The following is a 25,862-nucleotide window of genomic DNA, read 5'->3' as shown; positions in this document are numbered from 1 at the left end:
ATATACAGTGGTACCTCAGGATACGAAATTAATCCGTTCCGAAACTGAGATCGTATCATGAAAATGTCGTAAGGTGGATCATCTTTTCCCATACGATTACATGTAAAACCAAATAATTCGTTCCAACGCGAAAAACATACTCAAATTAAAGCCAAGTAATACATTAAAAAAATAACTGTAGTAAGAAAAACAAATGAAAAATGCGAACTAATGTAACGTCGTATGGTGAGTTTTTGTTCGTATCGTGGAGCAAAAAATATGTTCGAATTTCATGTCGTATCCTGAAAATTTCGTATGCTGGGGCGTTCGTAACCTGAGGTACCACTGTATATTATTATATCCCATGTAATTAGTATATTAGTATATCGCTATTAACCTATTTTGCGTTGAATTTTCATCGATGTTAAGCCTAACAAAAATTTTTAAAAATAATAATCGTCACTATTGTAGCGCCACATCACTAGCGGACATTTGAAATTTGCCGACTAGGACGGTCGGTTGATCGGGGGGCGGATAATCGAGGTTCTACTGTATTACACTTATATTACAGTTTTAATTATCAAAATACAGAATTATAATTTATATACAAAAAATAGTTGGGGTCTGGAATATAACACATCTAAATACATTATAACTTATATTATATTATGACAATATATATATATATATAGGTATCTCTTGATTAATGCAGTTAACTAATTACTTGATGCTACCACATATATCAAAATTGTATTAATCAAGTACAGTGGTATCTTTGTACTTGACTGAACAATCACCACCTGGTAGAACAAATTTTCAGTTAATAACAAATAGTTTTATTTTAATAAATGAAAATAGCAAATTCACAAACACCTTATTTGCCAAGAAAAACATATATAAGTTAAGTAAAGACAGCTGTTAAAGCCACATACAAAAAGGGATTGCCACAATTAATTTTTGCATTAATGAAATCTGACGTTAAGCAAAACTGCAATAAGCAAGGGATACCTTTATATAGATATTAAAAGCATAGTTGAAGAAAGGACAAAAATTCCAAAATGCATTTCATAAAATATGAAAGAGTGTATCCCAAAAGAGAATTTTGTAGGTTTTTGATTATGCCATAATTTATAGACTATATCTATCTGAAGTACTAAATGGACTTTATAAAATCTTTCTGTAATTTTGATTTCATTTGATTTAAAATAAAATATTTATTATTATTAAAATTACATAATTTTATAATGTATAAAAAAATATTATTTTCAGTTTGCTGAATTTGATGATATTTATTGTAAATATTTCTTTGTTCATGGACAAGACTGGGTGATTACATCTGTGAGTATAAAGTATTATTTTATATATATCAAATGAAAATGTATATCCTTCCATTTCATTTCTGTAGCATATAAAATTATAAAATTTATTTCACACATATGCATGAATATATAGCTGTAAAACTTATCATATATTATAACTTAATATAAAAATGTTAAAATAGTTATCTTAGTAATTGAACTATAAATATATTTATTATATATAACTATATATCATTAGAACTATAAAGTAACTTACAGCTAGATAAAGAAAGTTATCTAGCTTTTATTTATATTGTCTTGCTATCAAATGAACTTAGGTAATTATAGTAATTCTTGGATAACTGTCCACAGATTCTTGACACTTTATCAGTTTCTGAAATTAACTACTTTTCAATCATACTCTCGAGTGGAAATTTGATTCTCTGAACATGTGAACTGGGTTTGGCTTGTCTATAATTATCCTATAGTTTTCCATTTACATGTAGATTGAATGCTGTGAATGCTGACATGGAAAATTATTTTGAGAAAATGAAAAATTCTTTAAGAATAAAATGATTTTTTGGAGATGGTTGTTTTTATATACTTTCAAAAATGTAAGAATTTAGATACATTGACTGTTGATTAATTTATATTGCCAATGGTAAGTGAAATATGGAACAATTGAGAATCTTTTCAAATGAGGAAGATCAAATGGCTAAAATGCATATTGAAATAAAGTTACTGAAAATTTCTTCTTCAAATTTATGTCAAAGAAAACAGGATATTTTATAGTATCAGAATTAACTATCATTAACTTAAATGATAATTTTTTATCTAATTGAATCAGATAAATGCATATGAGAAAAACATATTTATTTTTATATACATTTTTAGCAGGAAATAATTCTTTCTCCAAAATAAGTCATTTTATTTGCAAATTACAGAAAAAACTTTACCATGTCAAATGAAAAGTGTGGATTATATACAATAGAACCTTGCTTCATGAGCACAATTTGTTCCAGAATCTTGCTCGTAATGCGAAACAATTTTTCCCATATAAATCAGTGTAATATACAATACAGTAATGCATTTCATGCCAAAAAAATACTCAAATATTTTATGTATAATGTTTATTTAAAGGAAATTATACAATATACATTGTTAAGGAGTGTGAATGATCATCATCTTTTCTTCTAGTGCAAAATGAACCAACCCAGAATGCGAATTTGATTTTCAGAAAATTAAAAAAAAAATTTTATTTAATTTGAAATTGGTCATTAAACTTAATATGAGATGGCAGCGTAACTGCTTATCTCTAGTCAAATTATTTAATTTTTAATATTTATAGCCTTTACATAGCCCAAGAATTTGGCATATCGTTTGGCATGTTTATTATATACAGTAATGGGCTATGGTTGTTGATGCTTATATATAATATGTCTGAACATAAGTTTGGGAAAATGTGTGATCACAAGTGACACTATGATGCTAGCGGAATAAGTGCTAAACACAGACTGATGTAGCATGTGCACAATCTGGGACTTCCCCTCTTCTCATCACTTATGTGAAACGTTGTTCATTAAGCGAGTCATTTCTTTACAATTTGTTTTGCTCATTATGTAAATTACTCATTATGAGCAGGGCCGCCGTAAGCGGGCGTGCAAGGCGTGCACCACACGCGGGCAGCACGTCCAGGGGGGGCGGCAAAGAGCCTTTCTGGCAAGCTCAGCGTAGGTAGTCGTAGTTAAACAGGGGGCGGCATAATCGGTATTGCACACGGGCATTCAAACAGCTAGCGGCGCCCCTGGTTATGAGAGGTGCTCATTAAGCGAGGTTCCACTGTATTTTGAAATTATGTTGAATGACTTTTATTTACTTGTTATTTCTAAAATATATGATATTTTGAATTTTAACCCTGCACTTCAGCATAATACTTAAAATTATTTGTTTCAAGATGGTTCATGACAAAATGCTAAATATTTACATATAAAAATTGAAAAACATATTTTAAATTTCTCTTTCTAGCATATTTTTAATTATAATATTCTATTTTAAAAAATTCTGCATTTTTCAATTTTTTCATATTTTTTTATTTCAGGGTTTAGAAGAAGGTATTTCCCAGTTGACTAAAAAAAGTAGAGATGAAAGACAACTATTTATTTGGAATTTTCCACTTGATATCTCTTTTAAAACAACCAATCCATTTGGATGTAAGATATTTAAGTACTGTACATAATTTATGTATAAGTTTAAGTGACTATTTAATTTAGTAATTTAGGCAGATCACATACACAAAATATCAAATCAAAAATTATTTTTCACTATTAAATTTTAACATCAGAAGATAGTTTTTAGTTTAATCCATCACCAAATTAAAAATATAATTTTATAAGTTAGTTTAATATAAACAATCAAATGTTTTACATCAAATCATAGTATAAAATATATTATTAAATTTATTTTTAGAAATCTCTAATTGTTTTACATTCTGTCAAAATATTTTGACACTTTCAAACTAATCCATTGGCAATTGTTAAGCAGTATGACATTTCAAAAACAAATTAATATTTGAACTTTTAACATTAATAATCAATATAAATTATTAAAATAAATATGTTTTTTAACAAGTATTAAAAAATTACAAATATCGTAAGCAATATTTTCATTATATCTTTCGCAAATGTTAAGTCAATAACGCTTCTGAAACATTGTGATTTTGTCATTTTATTTGAAACTATATGAATTTTCTTATTACTTAAAAGTGAAGAAAAAGCTTGTTTTAAATTGTAAACATGGTGAATTAAAAAAAAATGAATGGCATTTATAAATTAAATGTTTGATTAAATGCATTACTATTTCATTTGATAATACAAATACACATACTGTATTTATATAAAATATTAAATTTAAAATCATTTTATTGATATTAAAATCAAGATTTAAGTTTTTAAAATAAATATTTAATAACAGTTCAAAATACTTCTCATTATTGCAGAATAATAACTTCAGAAATAAATAGAAATGCAAATAGAATAGTATTTAAATAGAAATTTTAATAAAATTGTTATGTATGAAATTTGAATATTGAAAATAATTTCATAAGCATCATGTAATATACGAGGGGGGACCCAAAAAATGCCGAACTGAGAGTGCGCTGCCATTCGTAGACGTAGTAGAGTTCTCCCGTTACATGGGGTTAGTAGAGACCTTCACGAAACAGCCGTGCAAACGGCATCAGTTTGTAGGTTTACATTTGAGCATAGTGTTGTGTTTCTCTTACTGTTATTTTGTTCCACCTGCAAAGTTCTTGCCATCCTTCAACATCTTGAAAATTCTGCCAAAAAAGTGTTAAGACGTCTGCGAGAGGATGTGCGAAGGAAACGCCTGGAACTTTGGCGATCAGGTGACTGGTTCCTTCATCACGACAACGCCCCCGCATACACGGCCTTACGAGTGACCCACTATTTGGCCTCTTGGGGATGGCCTGTCATTCCTCACCCTCCATATTCACCAGACCTAGCCCCATGTGACTTTTTTCTGTTTCTAAGAATTAAGAAAAATCTAAAAGGGAAGCGTTTTGATGATACAAAGGCGATAAAAACAGCTTTGCTAAGGGCACTAAACGATATCAAGATTGAAAGTTCCAGAGATGCTTGAAACAGTGGGAAAAAAGACTTGACAAGTGAATCACATCTAATGGAGAGTAATTTGAAGGTGACTGAAGGAATTTTGTAAAAAAATTATTTAATAAAGTTTTTATACAAAAAATCCGGTTTCTTTGTGGTCCCCCTCATATATGGAACCATGTTACTTTTCTAGCTAATGAATGTACAGTTTGAAGTTTATCTTTGTTTATGTGGAATTTATTTTAAATTAACTTTGTAATTTAACATCTTTAAACTTAGGATATTATTGATTAGTGTGTTTAGTATCAGTCAAAAATGCAGCAAGTCAATAATTCTATTTCTTTATTAAATTAGGCTTAGTCTGTAGGTTTTATTAAATGTATGATTTTCTATTTCGTTTTCAAAATTTGCTTTATTGTATCTATATTTTAATTATTTTAGTATTATTTAATTAATATGTCAATTGCAGTAGTGGCCATGGAAATTACATCATCTGTAAAATCTTATTTTAAAAAATGTCTATTTAAAGTATCATTTTTGCTACAGATCTGCAAAAAATTTGAAGATTGCACCATCCATTCTATCTTAAACAAGAGAATGCTTTTAATTGACTGACAAAATCAACTGCAACAATGTTTCTAGTCATTGCATTGTCCATTGGTATAAAAATTTGTATAAAGATAGTGCATTTTTATAAACAAAAGGATTGTTTTTAACAGTTAATAATGCATAAAAAATTTGTAATTGTTGTTTTGGATGCTGAAGAAGAGCACTGAATGAAATAGAACACTATCATCAACAACTGTGCAATTTGGTACAAAGGAAATGTGAACATGGCAACTTTGAAAGAAAAACTGGATCAGGAAGTAAATGTATGTGTCCCATTGATGCTGAATTGTCTCAGCCTACAAAAATATATTGCTGGTTCTTTCAAACTGAAAGTGGAAAGAGCAGACAGGCTTAAATGCAAGTGCATAAATTGTGCAACATGGGTTTAAAAGCCTACAGTCCACATAAGAAGCCATTATTGACAAGTATAATTGCAGGTTGGGCTTATCTAGGCTAAATAGCATGTGGACTGGAGTCAAATTAACTTACATGGATCTAATGGCAAACTTCATGTTATGCATAGAAAATGTGATGCTTATAACAAGGACTGCTTGATGCAGACAATAAAGTTTCCATAGAGTCAAATGATGTAGGAATATTTAGTAAAGGCATTGGCAGACTATACTTTATAAATGGGTTGGTGAATGCAGAATGTTACAAAACCATCTTATGTATCAAGCTAATTTCAACAATTAAGGAATATTTTTTGGCATGAAATACTGTATCTTCCAGTATGATGTGCCATATCACCTTGCCAAGATGATGAGTAAAGTACAGTACATGTTTTTTATGGTTTGTTAGTATTATTGTCACTTAAACTAACACAAATTGTTTAGGTAAAAAAGTTTTTACAAAAGATTCAGATCAAATGCCTAAATTGGCAAAGTAACAGTCCCAATATTGAGAACTTCTGGCATGTTATGGGCATGAGAATTACAGAGACAAGGCATGAAAATAAACAGTAACTAAAGGTATATATTAGAAGAGTTAGTTATAATGACTTGGTATAGACTACTTGAAGGAACTCATCCATTATATGCTAGAGTGCTGTTAAGTGAGGCTTAAGGTAGTTTTAGGATCTCAATCAATGAACGATAATTGTTCTTGTTATGTTTTTCAGGCCTACTTAGGTTGGAACTGTGTTTTTGTTTCATAACTGTGAACAGCAAGCTCTTGTGTCACTGCTCAGTAACAATATTATATTGATGAAATTACAGTGTAAACTAACTCTTACTTTAAAATTATAAGTAATGAATTACAGTTTTTTGGTTTATTCTTCTTGGTGTCTACCCTGCATTACCTATGTTATGATTATAAATCATAATCACAGTTTAAATATGCTACTTGGCACATCTGTTGAATGTCTTTTAATATATATCACAGGTTATGCAATTTTTATGGCTGCTTCTGTTCCAATCTTGATATAAAATTATTATTAATAAGGACATTCACAAAATACTTTTAGTGTATTAAAAAAAATGCTTTTGTAACATTCAAATTATGCTTTAAAATGCTTTTTCCTAACAAGACTAAACAAATTTTCTAAATACTTGGAAAATGATACTTTTTTAATCAAACATTAATTGAAAGGTAAAACAGTAGAATTAGCAGTAATTTTAACTGCTTCATTGAGAAAGGTATTATTTAGTCATGCTGTCTTTTGTTTCATATGCTTTGCCAAAGAGTCATGTCATTGAACAGTAGATTTTTTCTCATAAGATGTCATTTCAAGACAATTACTGCAGTATAAATGTCCTGACTATATAGTAAGGCCTTTATTTGGAAATTCATGCAACTGCATTTTTGCAAAAATACTTATGTTCAGCATCACATTTATCTGATTTCCAATCTCTAACTAGTCACTATGAATCACAAAAGTAAATCTATCAGTGACTCCATCTGCTTACAGTTTAATCTTGTCATCAACCAATTATTAAAATGTCTTTTTTATCTTGTAAAATGTAAATTATGTAGTATAATTATTAATTTTTTATGATAAATGATTTTTTTCTGTTGTAAATGTAAAATAAATTATATTAATTTTAATACAAATGGAAAAAGTAAGACAATTGGCAATTATGTCACTAAGCAGCACCACATTTGTTTGAGTTTCACACTGGTTCAGTATAGAAATGCTTTAGAATGCCATTTTGACCTGTAAATATACTGTTGACTGCTTTAAATGCTTTAATGCTTTTTAGTGATTTCATATTACCCAAATTCTTTTTAATGATTAGTCCAATTATTGAAATGTCTTCTAAAGGTGTCCACATCAGCAAATAATGTTTCATGAGGCCTTTTACAGGTTATTAACCAAAAATGCTTTTAATGCTTATAATGCTTTTGATTGTCCTTAATTATTAATATCTAAAATAAATTTTTATGTAAATTTTGTATTCTAGAGTTAAAATTCAGTTTAAGAATTTAAGTTGCTATTGTTGAAATTTGTAAGTCAAAATGATTTTACTTTAAAATAAAATGAATTGTATTTGAATAATCACTCAACTGTAAACAAATGTTGTACAATAGTTTAATAATGCACATTTACAGGGCCACAGTTGGTTATTAGTGTATATGGCTTAGATTCATTAGGACACGATGTTGTTCGAGGATATGGAGCTGTACATGTACCTATTACTGCAGGATGGTAAGTAAAATTAATTTATTTTGTCATTGTTATTGCATGACATATAATTCACTGATAAAATAACAGCAAAAATAAGCTTTATTAAATTAGATAATAAATAAATAAAATAAACATTAGCTTTAAAGAGAAAATTAACAGAAAATGGTTTAATCTAACAGTGAGAGAATTTATTTGACAGGGATAAATCTACACCAAAATTTTGAGTTGAAAATCATGAGATCAATTCATGCAGCAGCATATACAGCATGATTTAATTGGCTTTAGTAAAAATGAGATTTAATTAGATAATATAATTTACTATCTAATCTGTCCTGTCAAAAAGCAATTATATTTCCCTACTATGTTCAACACAACAAACTACTATGTTCAAAACTGAAACTTTACACTTTTTTGCATTAATTCACATAAATTCTGCAAACTATTTATTGTGCAGAACTAATCTCTTGCAAATGGTTGAGCTTAAAATCTTACTAATTAATGATTTCTTGGCAAATTCTCTTTGAATAGTCTCTAATGCTTCTGTATGTATAACTTCATTTTAAGATTTTTCATTATTTTAATTTTATTCTGAAACACATACATATTTATTAAAAAAATATTACAATATTTTCTAAGACGGCATGTCATTACTGATATTAAGTATTTTCCAGTCTTTTAAGACTGAAGAACATGAAATCTGTTGATATTGTACTTCTTATTTCTCTTATGTACACATCCTTTTATCACTACTCTTAAATGCAATGGCATTTCATATATTTTCATACTTTAAAGAATTTCTTATCTTTTCTAAATGCTCAGAAATGTATTCTATACTATGTATTTTCTTGGCTTACATTTATATTTATTCAGAATTATTTTAGTCCCTATATTAAGATATTTCAATATAAGAACTTTTGTTCATTTCTTTATTAGCTTTATTATTTTTTCATTCAAATTTTATCAATATTTCTAACTTTCCAAAGAAATCTTTTCTAATATATGTTTGAATAATTATGAGTGAAACATCTAATTTGTTTTCTAAGTTGTTCTAATTTGAAGAAAAACTGATCATTCAAACAGCGACTAATATGGAAGAAAGATGTTTAAGAAAATTAAATTGAAAGATTTAATAGATGTTATTAGTATCTACACGAACAGAATCATTATTATGCTGTACAGTACATCTGATATATGATCTATACAGAAAATACATTGAATAGTTCAAAATGCTGTTAAGAAGTTATTGTCATTTCACAAGTTATATCAGAATACTGATTTGGAAGAAGGCAAAGCCAATAAAAATATTCATGAAATGCTAGTAGGTAGATGATTAAGATTAACACTAAGTTAGATTTATTAAACAGTAAACAGAAGATATATTTATAGAAAGCAGTTTACAAGTTAGATATTTATTGACCATTTATATCTAAGATTAATTTATATTCAAAATATAGTAGAATATTAACTTATTGTAATAACTTTGGGACTTACCTAAACTGATAATTGAAGAATAACATTAAGTGGGATAAGTAAATAAAACTACAATTAGTAAAAATTATGAGATCTTGGATTTGACATTAAAAGGACATGTTAAAACATCTAAAAAATTTATAAATTAAACAATACTAGATGAATCACTATTAATTAATAATAACAATTATAATTAATTAATAGTGATTCATCTAGTATTGTTTGCTTGCAGTGTTTTGTAATACTCTTTAATAACAACATTTAGCAAGTAATTGAGTTAAGAAATGCAAATATGTTAAATCACTGTATTGTGAAGAAATAATAATTAAAATGATTAAAGCACTGGTTAAGACTAATAGTCAGTTTGTATTATCAGTCATATGTTGAGGCTGATAGTGTGAAAAAAAAATCTTGAAAACGTTTATTTATTTGAATATAATTATAACCAGCATATTTTAATTTGCATGTTATAGGATTGTTAATTCTGATAAAATTAGATGATGGATAACAATATCCATAATTATGATTTTCTCAAATGGTGTCACAAGAGATGGCTAAGTGTGCCATAAATATTATGAAAGCATATTTTAAAAATGAGAAGAAACTCATTTGTACAAAGATTTATTACAATCATGATCAGCTAATAACTAAGCTACATCCCCTAAGATAACAGTTATATAGCTATTCATAATATAAAGTTTATCAATATATTTTTAATTTTGTACAAGAAGTACAGCAGAAAAATTTTATACATTTTACAGTGCACTACAAACCAAAAGTTTGATAACCACTGCAATAAGTGTAGTCTACTAGTATAATAATATTAATAATTGAAATAATTGAAGTGAATTAATAAAGAAGTAATTTCTGGATATTTAAATGTGTATGTTCTATTTATTGAATGTTGTTACTGTTTCTATTTAAATATTCATTTGAAACCTGATAATGGCTAGAAAATGGCAGCTGAAAACATTCGCATTTCCATTTAGTGAAGGTTTGTTGATTTTTAGTTTTTAGATTGATGTTTCTCTCATTTTTTGGAAAAAAAACTAGATTTTATTTGCTCACGCCATAAATAAATAATAATAAGAGGAAATAAATAATTGAAGGTTTGGTTGTAAAAGATGTAAGTGCCATAATGAAAGTTTAGAGAAAATGCAAAAATTAAACATCTTAAGAAGTGCGAAAGATCAAACGGCATACCCTCTGGTCAGGACTGACACCACCTATGACTTTTAGCTCATAGGAACCTTTTTTAGTGCATGGGTGGTCACATTTGGGAGAACTTATGGGTATGGGATGGTAGAGGAAGTTGAGAGACAGAGAACTTGGAAGTAAGGAACTCTGCAATCAATTGTAGTATCTGGGAAGTAGCAAAATAATCCTGACATTAATGTGGGGTAAGAGTGTCTGAGGACCTTACAATATATAACACATCTCAGGAACAATAGATGAATGAGATACTTTATAACCATCAATATACATGTACAGTAAGACCCCGCTTAACGCGAGGGATGCATTCCTAGACAACAAAGCACTAAGCGAAACAGCGTTAAACAAGGTCATTTTAACATAGAGTAAATAGGGATAGGGGAACATGCAACTAAAAATCAACAAATTTTACTTTAGTTTTGACTTATTTTTATATTAATTTGTATAATAATATATGTTAAATAAAACATAAACATATGCACACAGAAACGTAAAGTTCATTTTTTGTGATGAAGGTTCTGACTTTTCTGAAATTCTTGTTTTTTGCAATAAAGTTGTGAAGTTTCATTTGTTGCTCTTTTCTTTCCTTAAGCAAATGTTGGTAGCAGAAGATTGCATCCAAAATGCCTCATTTTGCTTTTGCACTCCTTTCAAAATCTAGATCATTCACTACAATTTGATCAATGATTTTGGTTATCTTACCAAACTTTTACTAAGGAAATTTGTAGAGAAATTTTTTGGGTTCTTCGTTTTCAGAATCTCTATTTTCCAGTTCCACGTGAATTCCATGTTCTGCCAGTTCTTGAAGGTCGTCATTAGTAAGGTTTTCACCAGAAACCTGCTGTAACTTTTCAATATCCTGCTCATCTACATTTCCTAGTCCTGCTGTATCAATTAGGTTAAGTTTGGTCAACCTAATGATAGGCTCTTCTCGTTGAGAATTCTTGGATACCTTCAGCCATAACTTCTTCCACTCTTCGTTTGTGCATTTATCAGTTAATTCTTGCCAAGCAAAGTTGATATTTCCTATAGCATCCATGATGTTATATTTTTCCCAAAAAATGCACCAAACAAACATAGATTTAAAGAAAGTACACCTTTTTGCCACCTTTTGCTGATTGATTTGTGTTCGCAGATAATTGTATTATATACGAATCAGTGAAATGCCGTGATAATTTAAATCAGTGTAAATTTTGAGCTTTTTTTTAGGCTTCGAGAAGACCACATTATATCGAATCAGCGTTAAGCGGGGTCTTACTGTACATACATTAAACAACAGATGATAGCGTTTCAATAATTATCAGTCATGTAGCAATTAATTATGCCAAAATAATAATTATATTATTATCTGCTCACTTACTAACTAATTACAAATCCGATGGTTAATTTTTACAATATATTTTACAGGGAAAGTATACATTGTTGACCTGCTTGTGTACAATTCTTCATAACCATGCAATAGCCCATATCCCATAACAAAAGGCTGATGATCACATGTCAGTAAATGTTACTAACCACTAAAAATACGGTAATAAGGGACTCTAACCTATAAAGATTCCTCTTCTCTAAATGGAGATTTTGCTCCTTGTATTGTCTTTACACTGATGCAAATGGATTTTCTCCACTGTCTCCCTAATCTTCTATAGTTCCTCAGTGGCATATATGGCAACCCTTACCTTCCTTCTTATCCTTATTCTCCTCCTTGGTCCAGTCAAAGTACTCCAGAACACACAGGTAACAAAAGATAACCATTCTTGTGGTGTCCTTTCCTTTTATATTTCCCACTGTCCAGAACTTCCATCTCCTATCACATGTCCCTTGAACAGCCAACCAACAGTCAACCAAGCACACCCATTTTCAAAAGGTGGCATGCGACATGATGGAAAAATTATATTCACGTGTGACAAAACAAAAACCCGACATGTATAACGAAAAATGAGTATAAAAATTAATATACAGTACAAAAAAAAGTTGCTTAGCACTACACAATTAACAGTTAAACAAATGTTTATTTTTCTCAAACTAATACTAAATACAAGTATAAACTACTAAAGTTCTCATGCACCTATCAAGAGAGAGTTTACACATAAGCACACAACAATAAATACCTATGGTGTCACTTTGATATCCAGTGATCTCTGGCCAGGACTTGTATTGGGTCTCAACAGGGAGAAGTCTCTATTCCAGTGTTGAAGAAAATAAGTCATTGGATCGAGTTCCTTGGTCCAAGTGGAGGTATTCATGGAGCTTGGTGCAACTGTAGACAGGTCTGCTCTTTGGAAATACTTAAACAGTTTTGACTTGTAGAGGGTCAGCACACATAAATCCAAAAGTGAACAGTGCAATTATCCCCTCTGGTATGGATCAGTGAGGGATTGATGGACAAGCAGGAAACCAAGAAGGTCAGCAGTGGCTGAACACTATAGTGGATGGTCACCACCTTGATGAATGAATGGGCAAACTCTCTCCAAGACCTTCTCTCACCTATCCTTTTTACTTGGGGTCTTGCCCCCCATTCCTATGCCTAAATTTGGTGAATTTATGAAGGGTGCTGGGTGATAGTCCAAATCCTAATTTTAGGTAATATTTCCTCTGATGAGTAGATTTTACCAGAAGATGTGTCAATTACAAAGGAAATGTTATCAAAGAGACAAATCTTGTGAACTTTCTCAGTTTTATTTGTCATCTTGGGCTTAAATGATTTTTTTTATCTCTTTGAACAAACATTAAATAATTAAAATTGTCTAAATTACCAAAATGCTAGCCTGGGTTTTCACAGAAGTTTTCTATTTTGTTTTCTTTAGTCAGAATAAAGTGCATGTTATAGTAAAAAGTAGATATAATATTTAAATTGAAATACATTTACTGTTTAGCTGTTAGCACATTATAATGTGCTAATGAATGGTACTTACACCTGAACCCTTCAATATCTGTTAAAGAAAAATTGCTTGAATATATTATATCTACTTAGGCTGTTTTTTTAAGCTCCAATGGTCCATAAAAAAAAAGACAAGTGTAAAAAATGAATTTATTACCAAAAGTTACAAACATGGTTACTTTTCAACGTAATTACTGTGAAGATTGAGGCATTTGTCATATCTGTGGACATGCTTTTCCATCCCCTTGTCATAGAATTTTGCCACCAATGACTTGAGATGGGCCCTAACATTTTTTTGAAGATTATCATTAGTCTTGAACCTTTGCCCTCCTAGCCACTTTTCCTGTTCAGGAAAGAGGTGGAAGTTGCTTGGTGCTAAATTAGGGCTATACAGTACGCTGCGTGTTTAAAGGTGGTGAAGACTTCTAACCAGCTTAAAACTTTTTAATGTGTGAAGACTTCCATCTCTTTCCTGAACTGAAAACATGGCCAGCAGGGCAAAAGTTTGAGACTAATGAACTAATGACGCTCTTCAAAACAACGTTGTTAAAGCCATCTCAATTCACTGGCGACAACATTCTATGAAGAGGGAATTGCAAAGCTCATCCACAGATATGACAAATGCCTCAATCTTCATGATGATTATGTCGAAAAGTAACCATTTTGTACCTAACTTTTGGTAATAAATTCATTTTGTTATTTACACTTGTCTTTGTTTTATGGACCATTGGAGCTTGAAAAAACTGCCCTTGTATAAAGATAAGATGTTCATTACAACAGTTTCTGTAGTGTTTTTCAAGAAAAATTTAGAAGTTTATGGATGAAAATACTGTTTAAAAGTTTTAATTGAAAGAAACAAAGATGGCAGAGATATTAGATATTGTTGAAAAGAGAATTGTTTAAGAAATTATTAATTGTAAGAATAATGGGATTTTAGATAGTCATTGCAAATAATTTAGTAAACCAGAATATGAACAAAAGACAAGAAATACTAGTATCAATAATTATTACAACATTACAGTAATTATAATTTAACTATTATTGTATCATTTCTAATTGTTTAACATAAGTTTCAAAATTAGTTTTCAATTGCAATTTGTTTTGTTTTAAATGTACCAGTAGAATCATCTAGAATTATTTAATATAACAGGGAAATATAGTAATTGTTTTGATTATTTAAAATGTAATAAAGCATATCTGTTTTTGTTTCAGAACTGTTTTGGTGAATAATTTGTCTGTGTTCGTAGAATGTTAAAATATACTAGTATATATATTGAAGTAAAATTTAGAAAATGAATGAAAATTTATATAAAAAGTATTAAACTTATTTTTTTTTTTACATAACTTCAGTGTTGTGTGCTAAATCATGCTTACCATGATGTTCTAAAATTATAGAATCTTAATGTGCAACCTGATGATGGCTACTAAATGTAGCTGAAAACAGTTGTTTGTTCTTTAAATCTTTTGCTGGATATTAACAGTTTAATCTTAATTTAAACACAAATTCTATTATTTGATATTTAAACATAAATTTTTATTATTCAGATAACAATAAAATCTTCTCTTGTAAAAATTTAAATAATCAATTATATTAAAATTGATAACCCTCAGGTAAAATTTTATAACAAATTTAATATATCAGTATATTAGCGATTCTATTGAAGACAGATGTATGAACTAAATTGCAATTTTATAGAAAAACGTTAAAAATTAATAAATTATTTGTATTTCACATAACTTTAAAGAAAGATTGGTTCATTATATCTCTAACTGCATTTTTTTTTTTTGAAAGATTGATTCATTCTTAAATTTATATTTAAAAAGTATTAACAGGCAATTTCATAAAAGGTATTTACCTTTTATGAAATTGCCTGTTAATATCATTTAAAAAAATTAATTTATATGAATTTTAATACACATTTAATTAATCATTTTAAGATATAAGATTGGAATTTTTCTCTTTGTTTCATGTACTAAACAGTCATTATCGAAGAATTCCCATGTTTGTGCCTGAATCATCATCACTTGTCCAGAAATTTACTAGTTGGTTAATAGGTCGACGACCTGAATATGTGGATCCAAGAGTAGTTGCACAAGGAGAAGGAAGAGATGGTATGCATGATTAAATTTTATGAAATGATATGAAATGTTATTTTCCTTACTGTACAAACAATAGACTATAACAATATAAAATATAATTTTTGATATATTATTTTAGTTTGGATATTTTATTAAAATTGTGTAAATATAATTATTTTTATATCTATACTTTCAGTGACTAGAGTTCGTTCTCAAGGATGTGTAACTGTACAGTTCAATGTGATTGTTAAAGATATGGCAAAAATGGGTTACAACAATGGTTCGAGGTAATTTGTATGAAGCAGAATGATAAAGCACAACAAAATAATATTGTTGTGCTTTATATCATAAAAGATTAAAATGAAAAAAACTTTTTTAAATTTTGATGAAAGTATGTCAAAATATTTTATGAATAAATTATTGTTTTTATTATAGTAAAGATTGAGTTTAATTTTATCAAAAACATAAATAGAAAGATTAAACTGATTTATGATAAATATTGTAAACATTAAAATTTACATTTTTAATGTATACCCAAGAATCCCAAGAACATTAACAAACTGATTCTTATATTTTTAAAAGATTTTATAATTAAATAAATATACAAGTTTTTTTGATTAAACTGTAATTTAAGTTTTAGAACTAACATAGAAGCTTTTGATAGTTAAATTTAAAGAAATTACAAATTAAATATGGCTACAAATTAATTTTTACAAAATGAACTGAAAAATTTTAATGTGAATTTTATTTAGTTTTTAAATAAATAAAATTTGCATCAAACCTTTGGAATATAAGAATTTATATAAGAATAAATAATTATATTTAAAAATTATGCATTTTGGCAATTTTTTAATGTAATTCTAACATTAAGTTTTTTATACAGTTTTAGCTGAAATTAGGTGTCATTTCTTGTAACTTCAAATAAAGTTTTGCAAATAATATATATAGAAACTGAATGAGGATCACTGAAATAACAGAAAGCATCACATCTTTTTATCCAGTAAACAAATTTTATGAATTAATAGTTTTTTATCTCTGTTTTTATAGGTACAGTAGAGCGTCGTTTATCCAAAAGTCAGTTATCTGAAACGTCGGTTATCCGAAATAATTCCAGTTGGCAAATTTAAATTTTTGCTAGTGCTGTGGCGCTGCAATCTTTGGTTATGTATTGGGCTACTCAAATATTTTACGTTTTTGATACTAAATTAACTTCTGAAGTATAATTTTTTATTGTTTTTATATTTTTCAATATATTTATTTTGTTTGTACAAAATAAAGAAATAATTTTTAACGATACAATAGTCACGATTATTATTTTAAAAAGTTTACGTTAGGTTTAACATCGACGAAAATTCAACGCAAAGCGACGCGCAACGGAGAAAAATTTCAGGATGGGATAGGTTAATATATTTTTTCGTACATAATCGGTTATCCGAAAAATAAGGTATCTGAACAACCCCAGTCCCTAATTGATTCGGATAAACGACGCTCTACTGTATTCATAATTAAGGTAACTTAAGAGATTGAATATACAGTTGACCCCCCTATAACATTGTTCATTATTCTGTTTTATATGAATTCCCTGTTGTACGAGTCACTTAGATTTTACAAATAGGTGTGCCGGGCTGTGAACGGCTGACATATTTGTGAAATCTAAGTGACTCGTACAACATGGAATTCATATAAAACGGAATTATCAACAGTGTTATAGGGAGTCGACTGTATAACTGATTTTGGATGTCAAAAAGAATAAAATATGAAATTTAACATAAACCAATGAGAAAATAATTTAAAATAACAAACATGTAACTAAAATAAATAAATATATAATATACCCAAAGCAATATACATAAAAATACACTACACACACATATATAACAAAATATATTGCAGTTATTTAGTTTGTAACTGAGGAAGACCTATAAAAAGAGAAGTCAAAAATGTTATTAATTCATTAAATTCATTTGCTGGATAAAAAGAAAATGTGTTTTCTGTTATAACGTTTTGTTTCAGTTATTCTCTATAATTGGAACATACTGTGAAAGTTTGAAAATCTTAATCTAATAATTTGATAAATGTGTGCAGACATATTGATAATAATTGATAAATTTTATTATCTAGAAAAATATATTGGAATTAACACACATTTTTGACTGTGTTGTTTTCGAAAAATTTATTCTAAAATATAAAATATATTTTCTTATATTATTATATACAAACATTCTAAAGGTAGAAGGAATGACAATAAAAACACACCTTTGATATCTATTGTAAAGATATTACATGTATGTATTAAATAAAAAATTAAATTCTTAATTTTTTTAAAAAAAATTTTCTACTAAAAGAATTAAAATTATATTTTCTTGCAACAACAGAAATATTATATTATTTTAAAAGGAACTATTAGATAACAAACATTGGAATGAATTACTTTAAAATTTATGAAAATTATTCTGAAATTAAATACATGCAGTTTTATTTCTAAAGATAAAAATCCTATAAAAGAAATTAATGCTAGAATTTCTTCTAAAGGTAATGATTACATAGGCACTTCTGAGTATGTAAAACAAGATGATAAAGAAGGAAATCCATTTTGCTTAAAATAAATATGAAGCTGAAATTTCAATTTTAAGAAAAAGAATTTAATATGAAAAGTTTTTCAGAATGTGTAATATAACTGTTAAAGCAAATAAATTCTGTAGAGATTCTTAAGAAGAAAATTGTTGATCTTTCCATTAAAATAATTTGATGTTGCAAAGTAATAAAATTTTTAAATCTAACATTTATTTAGACAAAGGGAATAATTTAACAAATTTTCATATTTTTCTTGAGGAAGTAATAATTACATAGAAGAAATTTTCAGCTTCTTCTATATAAATATAATGCAGTACCTTCAAAAACTCAAAATTATGAAATAAGATGAGATTAAGATCAAAATATATCCAGTTTTTAAGTTAACTTTCTGGAGAAACATAAGACGAAAAGAATCAAAAAAATTTCTAAATCTAGATTTTCAAGCTTCAAAAGTCATGAAAATATGGAAAAAACCTTTTAAAATAATTTATATTTATTACATTAAAGATCCTTAAATTAATTTTATATAATGGGTAATGAGAATACAGTATTTAAATGTCTTTAATTTTAAAAATAATACTGTACAAATGTTCTTATTTAAATTTATTTTTCATATTTTAATATTCTCAAGTCACCATAGAAACTTCAACCATTTTGAAACAAAATGGTTGACGTTTCTATGGTGACACTTTCTCACGTGTACAAACATTATTTGGGGAGTGATTTTCAAGATATAGCGTGACGGACAGACAATTGTAATTTTTAGGATGCTAAATATATATAATTTAAGTTGTACAACAATCAACAAATAAAAATATTTTTGGATGCATATATAAATATAAATGATAAAAAAAATAAGATATCGTTTTAAATCAGTTTTTCCAAGTGAAATTACTAAACTAGAATAAATTAGTAAGAAAATTTCCCATGTTTTAGTTCATAAATTGTACTACTAGAACAGAGAAAAGCGTAAAACAGAATTTAACAAGTAACATAGTAAAATAGAATAAAAAAATATAATATTAATCGTTGAATACATTAGATAAAATAAGCGTCACTCCGATTCCAAATTAAATTTACAACGACGCGTAGATAAAAATTTTTTAAACTGCGTAACAGGCATGTAACTATCGAGTTACAAAAACACTCGACAGAAGGCGACACGTTATAAAGCAACGAAACGTGTCACCTGTTGACCGAGACTAGAAACAATATGTGAACAAATATATACCATTCGACGAGCTGTCGTAACCGAGTGACTACAGTTACGGGAGAAGAGAATCGACTAATTTCACCTTCCTATAAATGTACAAATATTTAATCAACCTTCTATACATATCTTAAATATAAAGTGTCAAAAGTGGAGCATTAAGACTGGAAGCATGTAAGTGTTTATTACTTCCCTCCATTACGTTACTCGCAACCTTTTCCGTAGATACTTGTTACGTTTTTGTATCTGTTACATATATTTAAGCTTACGTAAATGGATAAAATTTTATTAAAAAATATATNCGAAACAGCGTTAAACGAGGTCATTTTAACATATAGTAAATAGGAAAAGGGAAACACGCGACCAAACATAAATAGATTTTACTTTCATTTTAAGTTATTTTTATATTAATTTGCATAATAATATATGTTAAATAAAACATAAACATATGCACACAGAAACGTAAAGTTCATTTTTTGTGATGAAGGTTCTGACTTTTCTGAAATTCTTGTTTTTTGCAATAAAGTTGTGAAGTTTCATTTGTTGCTCTTTTCTTTCCTTAAGCAAATGTTGGTAGCAGAAGATTGCATCCAAAATGCCTCATTTTGCTTTTGCACTCCTTTCAAAATCTAGATCATTCACTACAATTTGATCAATGATTTTGGTTATCTTACCAAACTTTTACTAAGGAAATTTGTAGAGAAATTTTTTGGGTTCTTCGTTTTCAGAATCTCTATTTTCCAGTTCCACGTGAATTCCATGTTCTGCCAGTTCTTGAAGGTCGTCATTAGTAAGGTTTTCACCAGAAACCTGCTGTAACTTTTCAATATCCTGCTCATCTACATTTCCTAGTCCTGCTGTATCAATTAGGTTAAGTTTGGTCAACCTAATGATAGGCTCTTCTCGTTGAGAATTCTTGGATACCTTCAGCCATAACTTCTTCCACTCTTCGTTTGTGCATTTATCAGTTAATTCTTGCCAAGCAAAGTTGATATTTCCTATAGCATCCATGATGTTATATTTTTCCCAAAAAATGCACCAAACAAACATAGATTTAAAGAAAGTACACCTTTTTGCCACCTTTTGCTGATTGATTTGTGTTCGCAGATAATTGTATTATATACGAATCAGTGAAATGCCGTGATAATTTAAATCAGTGTAAATTTTGAGCTTTTTTTTAGGCTTCGAGAAGACCACATTATATCGAATCAGCGTTAAGCGGGGTCTTACTGTACATACATTAAACAACAGATGATAGCGTTTCAATAATTATCAGTCATGTAGCAATTAATTATGCCAAAATAATAATTATATTATTATCTGCTCACTTACTAACTAATTACAAATCCGATGGTTAATTTTTACAATATATTTTACAGGGAAAGTATACATTGTTGACCTGCTTGTGTACAATTCTTCATAACCATGCAATAGCCCATATCCCATAACAAAAGGCTGATGATCACATGTCAGTAAATGTTACTAACCACTAAAAATACGGTAATAAGGGACTCTAACCTATAAAGATTCCTCTTCTCTAAATGGAGATTTTGCTCCTTGTATTGTCTTTACACTGATGCAAATGGATTTTCTCCACTGTCTCCCTAATCTTCTATAGTTCCTCAGTGGCATATATGGCAACCCTTACCTTCCTTCTTATCCTTATTCTCCTCCTTGGTCCAGTCAAAGTACTCCAGAACACACAGGTAACAAAAGATAACCATTCTTGTGGTGTCCTTTCCTTTTATATTTCCCACTGTCCAGAACTTCCATCTCCTATCACATGTCCCTTGAACAGCCAACCAACAGTCAACCAAGCACACCCATTTTCAAAAGGTGGCATGCGACATGATGGAAAAATTATATTCACGTGTGACAAAACAAAAACCCGACATGTATAACGAAAAATGAGTATAAAAATTAATATACAGTACAAAAAAAAGTTGCTTAGCACTACACAATTAACAGTTAAACAAATGTTTATTTTTCTCAAACTAATACTAAATACAAGTATAAACTACTAAAGTTCTCATGCACCTATCAAGAGAGAGTTTACACATAAGCACACAACAATAAATACCTATGGTGTCACTTTGATATCCAGTGATCTCTGGCCAGGACTTGTATTGGGTCTCAACAGGGAGAAGTCTCTATTCCAGTGTTGAAGAAAATAAGTCATTGGATCGAGTTCCTTGGTCCAAGTGGAGGTATTCATGGAGCTTGGTGCAACTGTAGACAGGTCTGCTCTTTGGAAATACTTAAACAGTTTTGACTTGTAGAGGGTCAGCACACATAAATCCAAAAGTGAACAGTGCAATTATCCCCTCTGGTATGGATCAGTGAGGGATTGATGGACAAGCAGGAAACCAAGAAGGTCAGCAGTGGCTGAACACTATAGTGGATGGTCACCACCTTGATGAATGAATGGGCAAACTCTCTCCAAGACCTTCTCTCACCTATCCTTTTTACTTGGGGTCTTGCCCCCCATTCCTATGCCTAAATTTGGTGAATTTATGAAGGGTGCTGGGTGATAGTCCAAATCCTAATTTTAGGTAATATTTCCTCTGATGAGTAGATTTTACCAGAAGATGTGTCAATTACAAAGGAAATGTTATCAAAGAGACAAATCTTGTGAACTTTCTCAGTTTTATTTGTCATCTTGGGCTTAAATGATTTTTTTTATCTCTTTGAACAAACATTAAATAATTAAAATTGTCTAAATTACCAAAATGCTAGCCTGGGTTTTCACAGAAGTTTTCTATTTTGTTTTCTTTAGTCAGAATAAAGTGCATGTTATAGTAAAAAGTAGATATAATATTTAAATTGAAATACATTTACTGTTTAGCTGTTAGCACATTATAATGTGCTAATGAATGGTACTTACACCTGAACCCTTCAATATCTGTTAAAGAAAAATTGCTTGAATATATTATATCTACTTAGGCTGTTTTTTTAAGCTCCAATGGTCCATAAAAAAAAAGACAAGTGTAAAAAATGAATTTATTACCAAAAGTTACAAACATGGTTACTTTTCAACGTAATTACTGTGAAGATTGAGGCATTTGTCATATCTGTGGACATGCTTTTCCATCCCCTTGTCATAGAATTTTGCCACCAATGACTTGAGATGGGCCCTAACATTTTTTTGAAGATTATCATTAGTCTTGAACCTTTGCCCTCCTAGCCACTTTTCCTGTTCAGGAAAGAGGTGGAAGTTGCTTGGTGCTAAATTAGGGCTATACAGTACGCTGCGTGTTTAAAGGTGGTGAAGACTTCTAACCAGCTTAAAACTTTTTAATGTGTGAAGACTTCCATCTCTTTCCTGAACTGAAAACATGGCCAGCAGGGCAAAAGTTTGAGACTAATGAACTAATGACGCTCTTCAAAACAACGTTGTTAAAGCCATCTCAATTCACTGGCGACAACATTCTATGAAGAGGGAATTGCAAAGCTCATCCACAGATATGACAAATGCCTCAATCTTCATGATGATTATGTCGAAAAGTAACCATTTTGTACCTAACTTTTGGTAATAAATTCATTTTGTTATTTACACTTGTCTTTGTTTTATGGACCATTGGAGCTTGAAAAAACTGCCCTTGTATAAAGATAAGATGTTCATTACAACAGTTTCTGTAGTGTTTTTCAAGAAAAATTTAGAAGTTTATGGATGAAAATACTGTTTAAAAGTTTTAATTGAAAGAAACAAAGATGGCAGAGATATTAGATATTGTTGAAAAGAGAATTGTTTAAGAAATTATTAATTGTAAGAATAATGGGATTTTAGATAGTCATTGCAAATAATTTAGTAAACCAGAATATGAACAAAAGACAAGAAATACTAGTATCAATAATTATTACAACATTACAGTAATTATAATTTAACTATTATTGTATCATTTCTAATTGTTTAACATAAGTTTCAAAATTAGTTTTCAATTGCAATTTGTTTTGTTTTAAATGTACCAGTAGAATCATCTAGAATTATTTAATATAACAGGGAAATATAGTAATTGTTTTGATTATTTAAAATGTAATAAAGCATATCTGTTTTTGTTTCAGAACTGTTTTGGTGAATAATTTGTCTGTGTTCGTAGAATGTTAAAATATACTAGTATATATATTGAAGTAAAATTTAGAAAATGAATGAAAATTTATATAAAAAGTATTAAACTTATTTTTTTTTTTACATAACTTCAGTGTTGTGTGCTAAATCATGCTTACCATGATGTTCTAAAATTATAGAATCTTAATGTGCAACCTGATGATGGCTACTAAATGTAGCTGAAAACAGTTGTTTGTTCTTTAAATCTTTTGCTGGATATTAACAGTTTAATCTTAATTTAAACACAAATTCTATTATTTGATATTTAAACATAAATTTTTATTATTCAGATAACAATAAAATCTTCTCTTGTAAAAATTTAAATAATCAATTATATTAAAATTGATAACCCTCAGGTAAAATTTTATAACAAATTTAATATATCAGTATATTAGCGATTCTATTGAAGACAGATGTATGAACTAAATTGCAATTTTATAGAAAAACGTTAAAAATTAATAAATTATTTGTATTTCACATAACTTTAAAGAAAGATTGGTTCATTATATCTCTAACTGCATTTTTTTTTTTTGAAAGATTGATTCATTCTTAAATTTATATTTAAAAAGTATTAACAGGCAATTTCATAAAAGGTATTTACCTTTTATGAAATTGCCTGTTAATATCATTTAAAAAAATTAATTTATATGAATTTTAATACACATTTAATTAATCATTTTAAGATATAAGATTGGAATTTTTCTCTTTGTTTCATGTACTAAACAGTCATTATCGAAGAATTCCCATGTTTGTGCCTGAATCATCATCACTTGTCCAGAAATTTACTAGTTGGTTAATAGGTCGACGACCTGAATATGTGGATCCAAGAGTAGTTGCACAAGGAGAAGGAAGAGATGGTATGCATGATTAAATTTTATGAAATGATATGAAATGTTATTTTCCTTACTGTACAAACAATAGACTATAACAATATAAAATATAATTTTTGATATATTATTTTAGTTTGGATATTTTATTAAAATTGTGTAAATATAATTATTTTTATATCTACTTTCTATATTCTATATTATATATTCTACTTATTTTTATATCTATACTTTCAGTGACTAGAGTTCGTTCTCAAGGATGTGTAACTGTACAGTTCAATGTGATTGTTAAAGATATGGCAAAAATGGGTTACAACAATGGTTCGAGGTAATTTGTATGAAGCAGAATGATAAAGCACAACAAAATAATATTGTTGTGCTTTATATCATAAAAGATTAAAATGAAAAAAACTTTTTTAAATTTTGATGAAAGTATGTCAAAATATTTTATGAATAAATTATTGTTTTTATTATAGTAAAGATTGAGTTTAATTTTATCAAAAACATAAATAGAAAGATTAAACTGATTTATGATAAATATTGTAAACATTAAAATTTACATTTTTAATGTATACCCAAGAATCCCAAGAACATTAACAAACTGATTCTTATATTTTTAAAAGATTTTATAATTAAATAAATATACAAGTTTTTTTGATTAAACTGTAATTTAAGTTTTAGAACTAACATAGAAGCTTTTGATAGTTAAATTTAAAGAAATTACAAATTAAATATGGCTACAAATTAATTTTTACAAAATGAACTGAAAAATTTTAATGTGAATTTTATTTAGTTTTTAAATAAATAAAATTTGCATCAAACCTTTGGAATATAAGAATTTATATAAGAATAAATAATTATATTTAAAAATTATGCATTTTGGCAATTTTTTAATGTAATTCTAACATTAAGTTTTTTATACAGTTTTAGCTGAAATTAGGTGTCATTTCTTGTAACTTCAAATAAAGTTTTGCAAATAATATATATAGAAACTGAATGAGGATCACTGAAATAACAGAAAGCATCACATCTTTTTATCCAGTAAACAAATTTTATGAATTAATAGTTTTTTATCTCTGTTTTTATAGGTACAGTAGAGCGTCGTTTATCCAAAAGTCAGTTATCTGAAACGTCGGTTATCCGAAATAATTCCAGTTGGCAAATTTAAATTTTTGCTAGTGCTGTGGCGCTGCAATCTTTGGTTATGTATTGGGCTACTCAAATATTTTACGTTTTTGATACTAAATTAACTTCTGAAGTATAATTTTTTATTGTTTTTATATTTTTCAATATATTTATTTTGTTTGTACAAAATAAAGAAATAATTTTTAACGATACAATAGCCACGATTATTATTTTAAAAAGTTTA

General features: G+C 28.4%; 2 protein-coding genes across 2 annotated transcripts in view; both read left to right on the top strand.

Moving 5' to 3' along the window:
* Positions 1-1,136: 1,136 nt before the first annotated feature.
* Positions 1,137-16,148, top strand: LOC111642607 (B9 domain-containing protein 1-like). Its single transcript, XM_023388978.1, has 6 exons — positions 1,137-1,158; positions 1,244-1,317; positions 3,376-3,487; positions 8,063-8,159; positions 15,680-15,810; positions 15,974-16,148. Exons 1-6 carry the CDS (start codon positions 1,137-1,139, stop codon positions 16,066-16,068), a joined length of 531 nt encoding a protein of 176 aa, XP_023244746.1. The 3' UTR covers positions 16,069-16,148.
* A 3,381-nt stretch (positions 16,149-19,529) lies between these two features.
* The window catches only part of LOC111642605 (ras-related protein Rab-27A-like), a 60,185-nt gene continuing 53,852 nt past the window's right edge, over positions 19,530-25,862 (top strand). Inside the window, exon 1 of the mRNA XM_023388971.1 lies at positions 19,530-19,735. The gene's annotated coding sequence lies outside the window, so the exon portion shown is untranslated. The remainder of the gene's footprint in view (positions 19,736-25,862) is intronic.

Source organism: Centruroides sculpturatus, unplaced genomic scaffold (genome assembly GCF_000671375.1).
Source record: "Centruroides sculpturatus isolate CEXI.00-Female unplaced genomic scaffold, Cexi_2.0 scaffold1723, whole genome shotgun sequence".
Classification (NCBI taxonomy): domain Eukaryota; kingdom Metazoa; phylum Arthropoda; class Arachnida; order Scorpiones; family Buthidae; genus Centruroides; species Centruroides sculpturatus.
This window is presented reverse-complemented; position numbering and strand designations above follow the sequence as displayed.

What these genes read in the sequence shown, in the direction of transcription:
- LOC111642607 (XM_023388978.1), top strand. Translation starts at nt 1,137, where the DNA reads ATGGACTTTATAAAATCTTTCT. An exon ending in GGACTTTATAAAATCTTTCT is followed by an intron (nt 1,159 to 1,243) that starts GTAATTTTGATT and finishes AAAAATATTATT; the next exon opens with TTCAGTTTGCTGAATTTGAT. An exon ending in GTACCTATTACTGCAGGATG is followed by an intron (nt 8,160 to 15,679) that starts GTAAGTAAAATT and finishes TGTACTAAACAG; the next exon opens with TCATTATCGAAGAATTCCCA.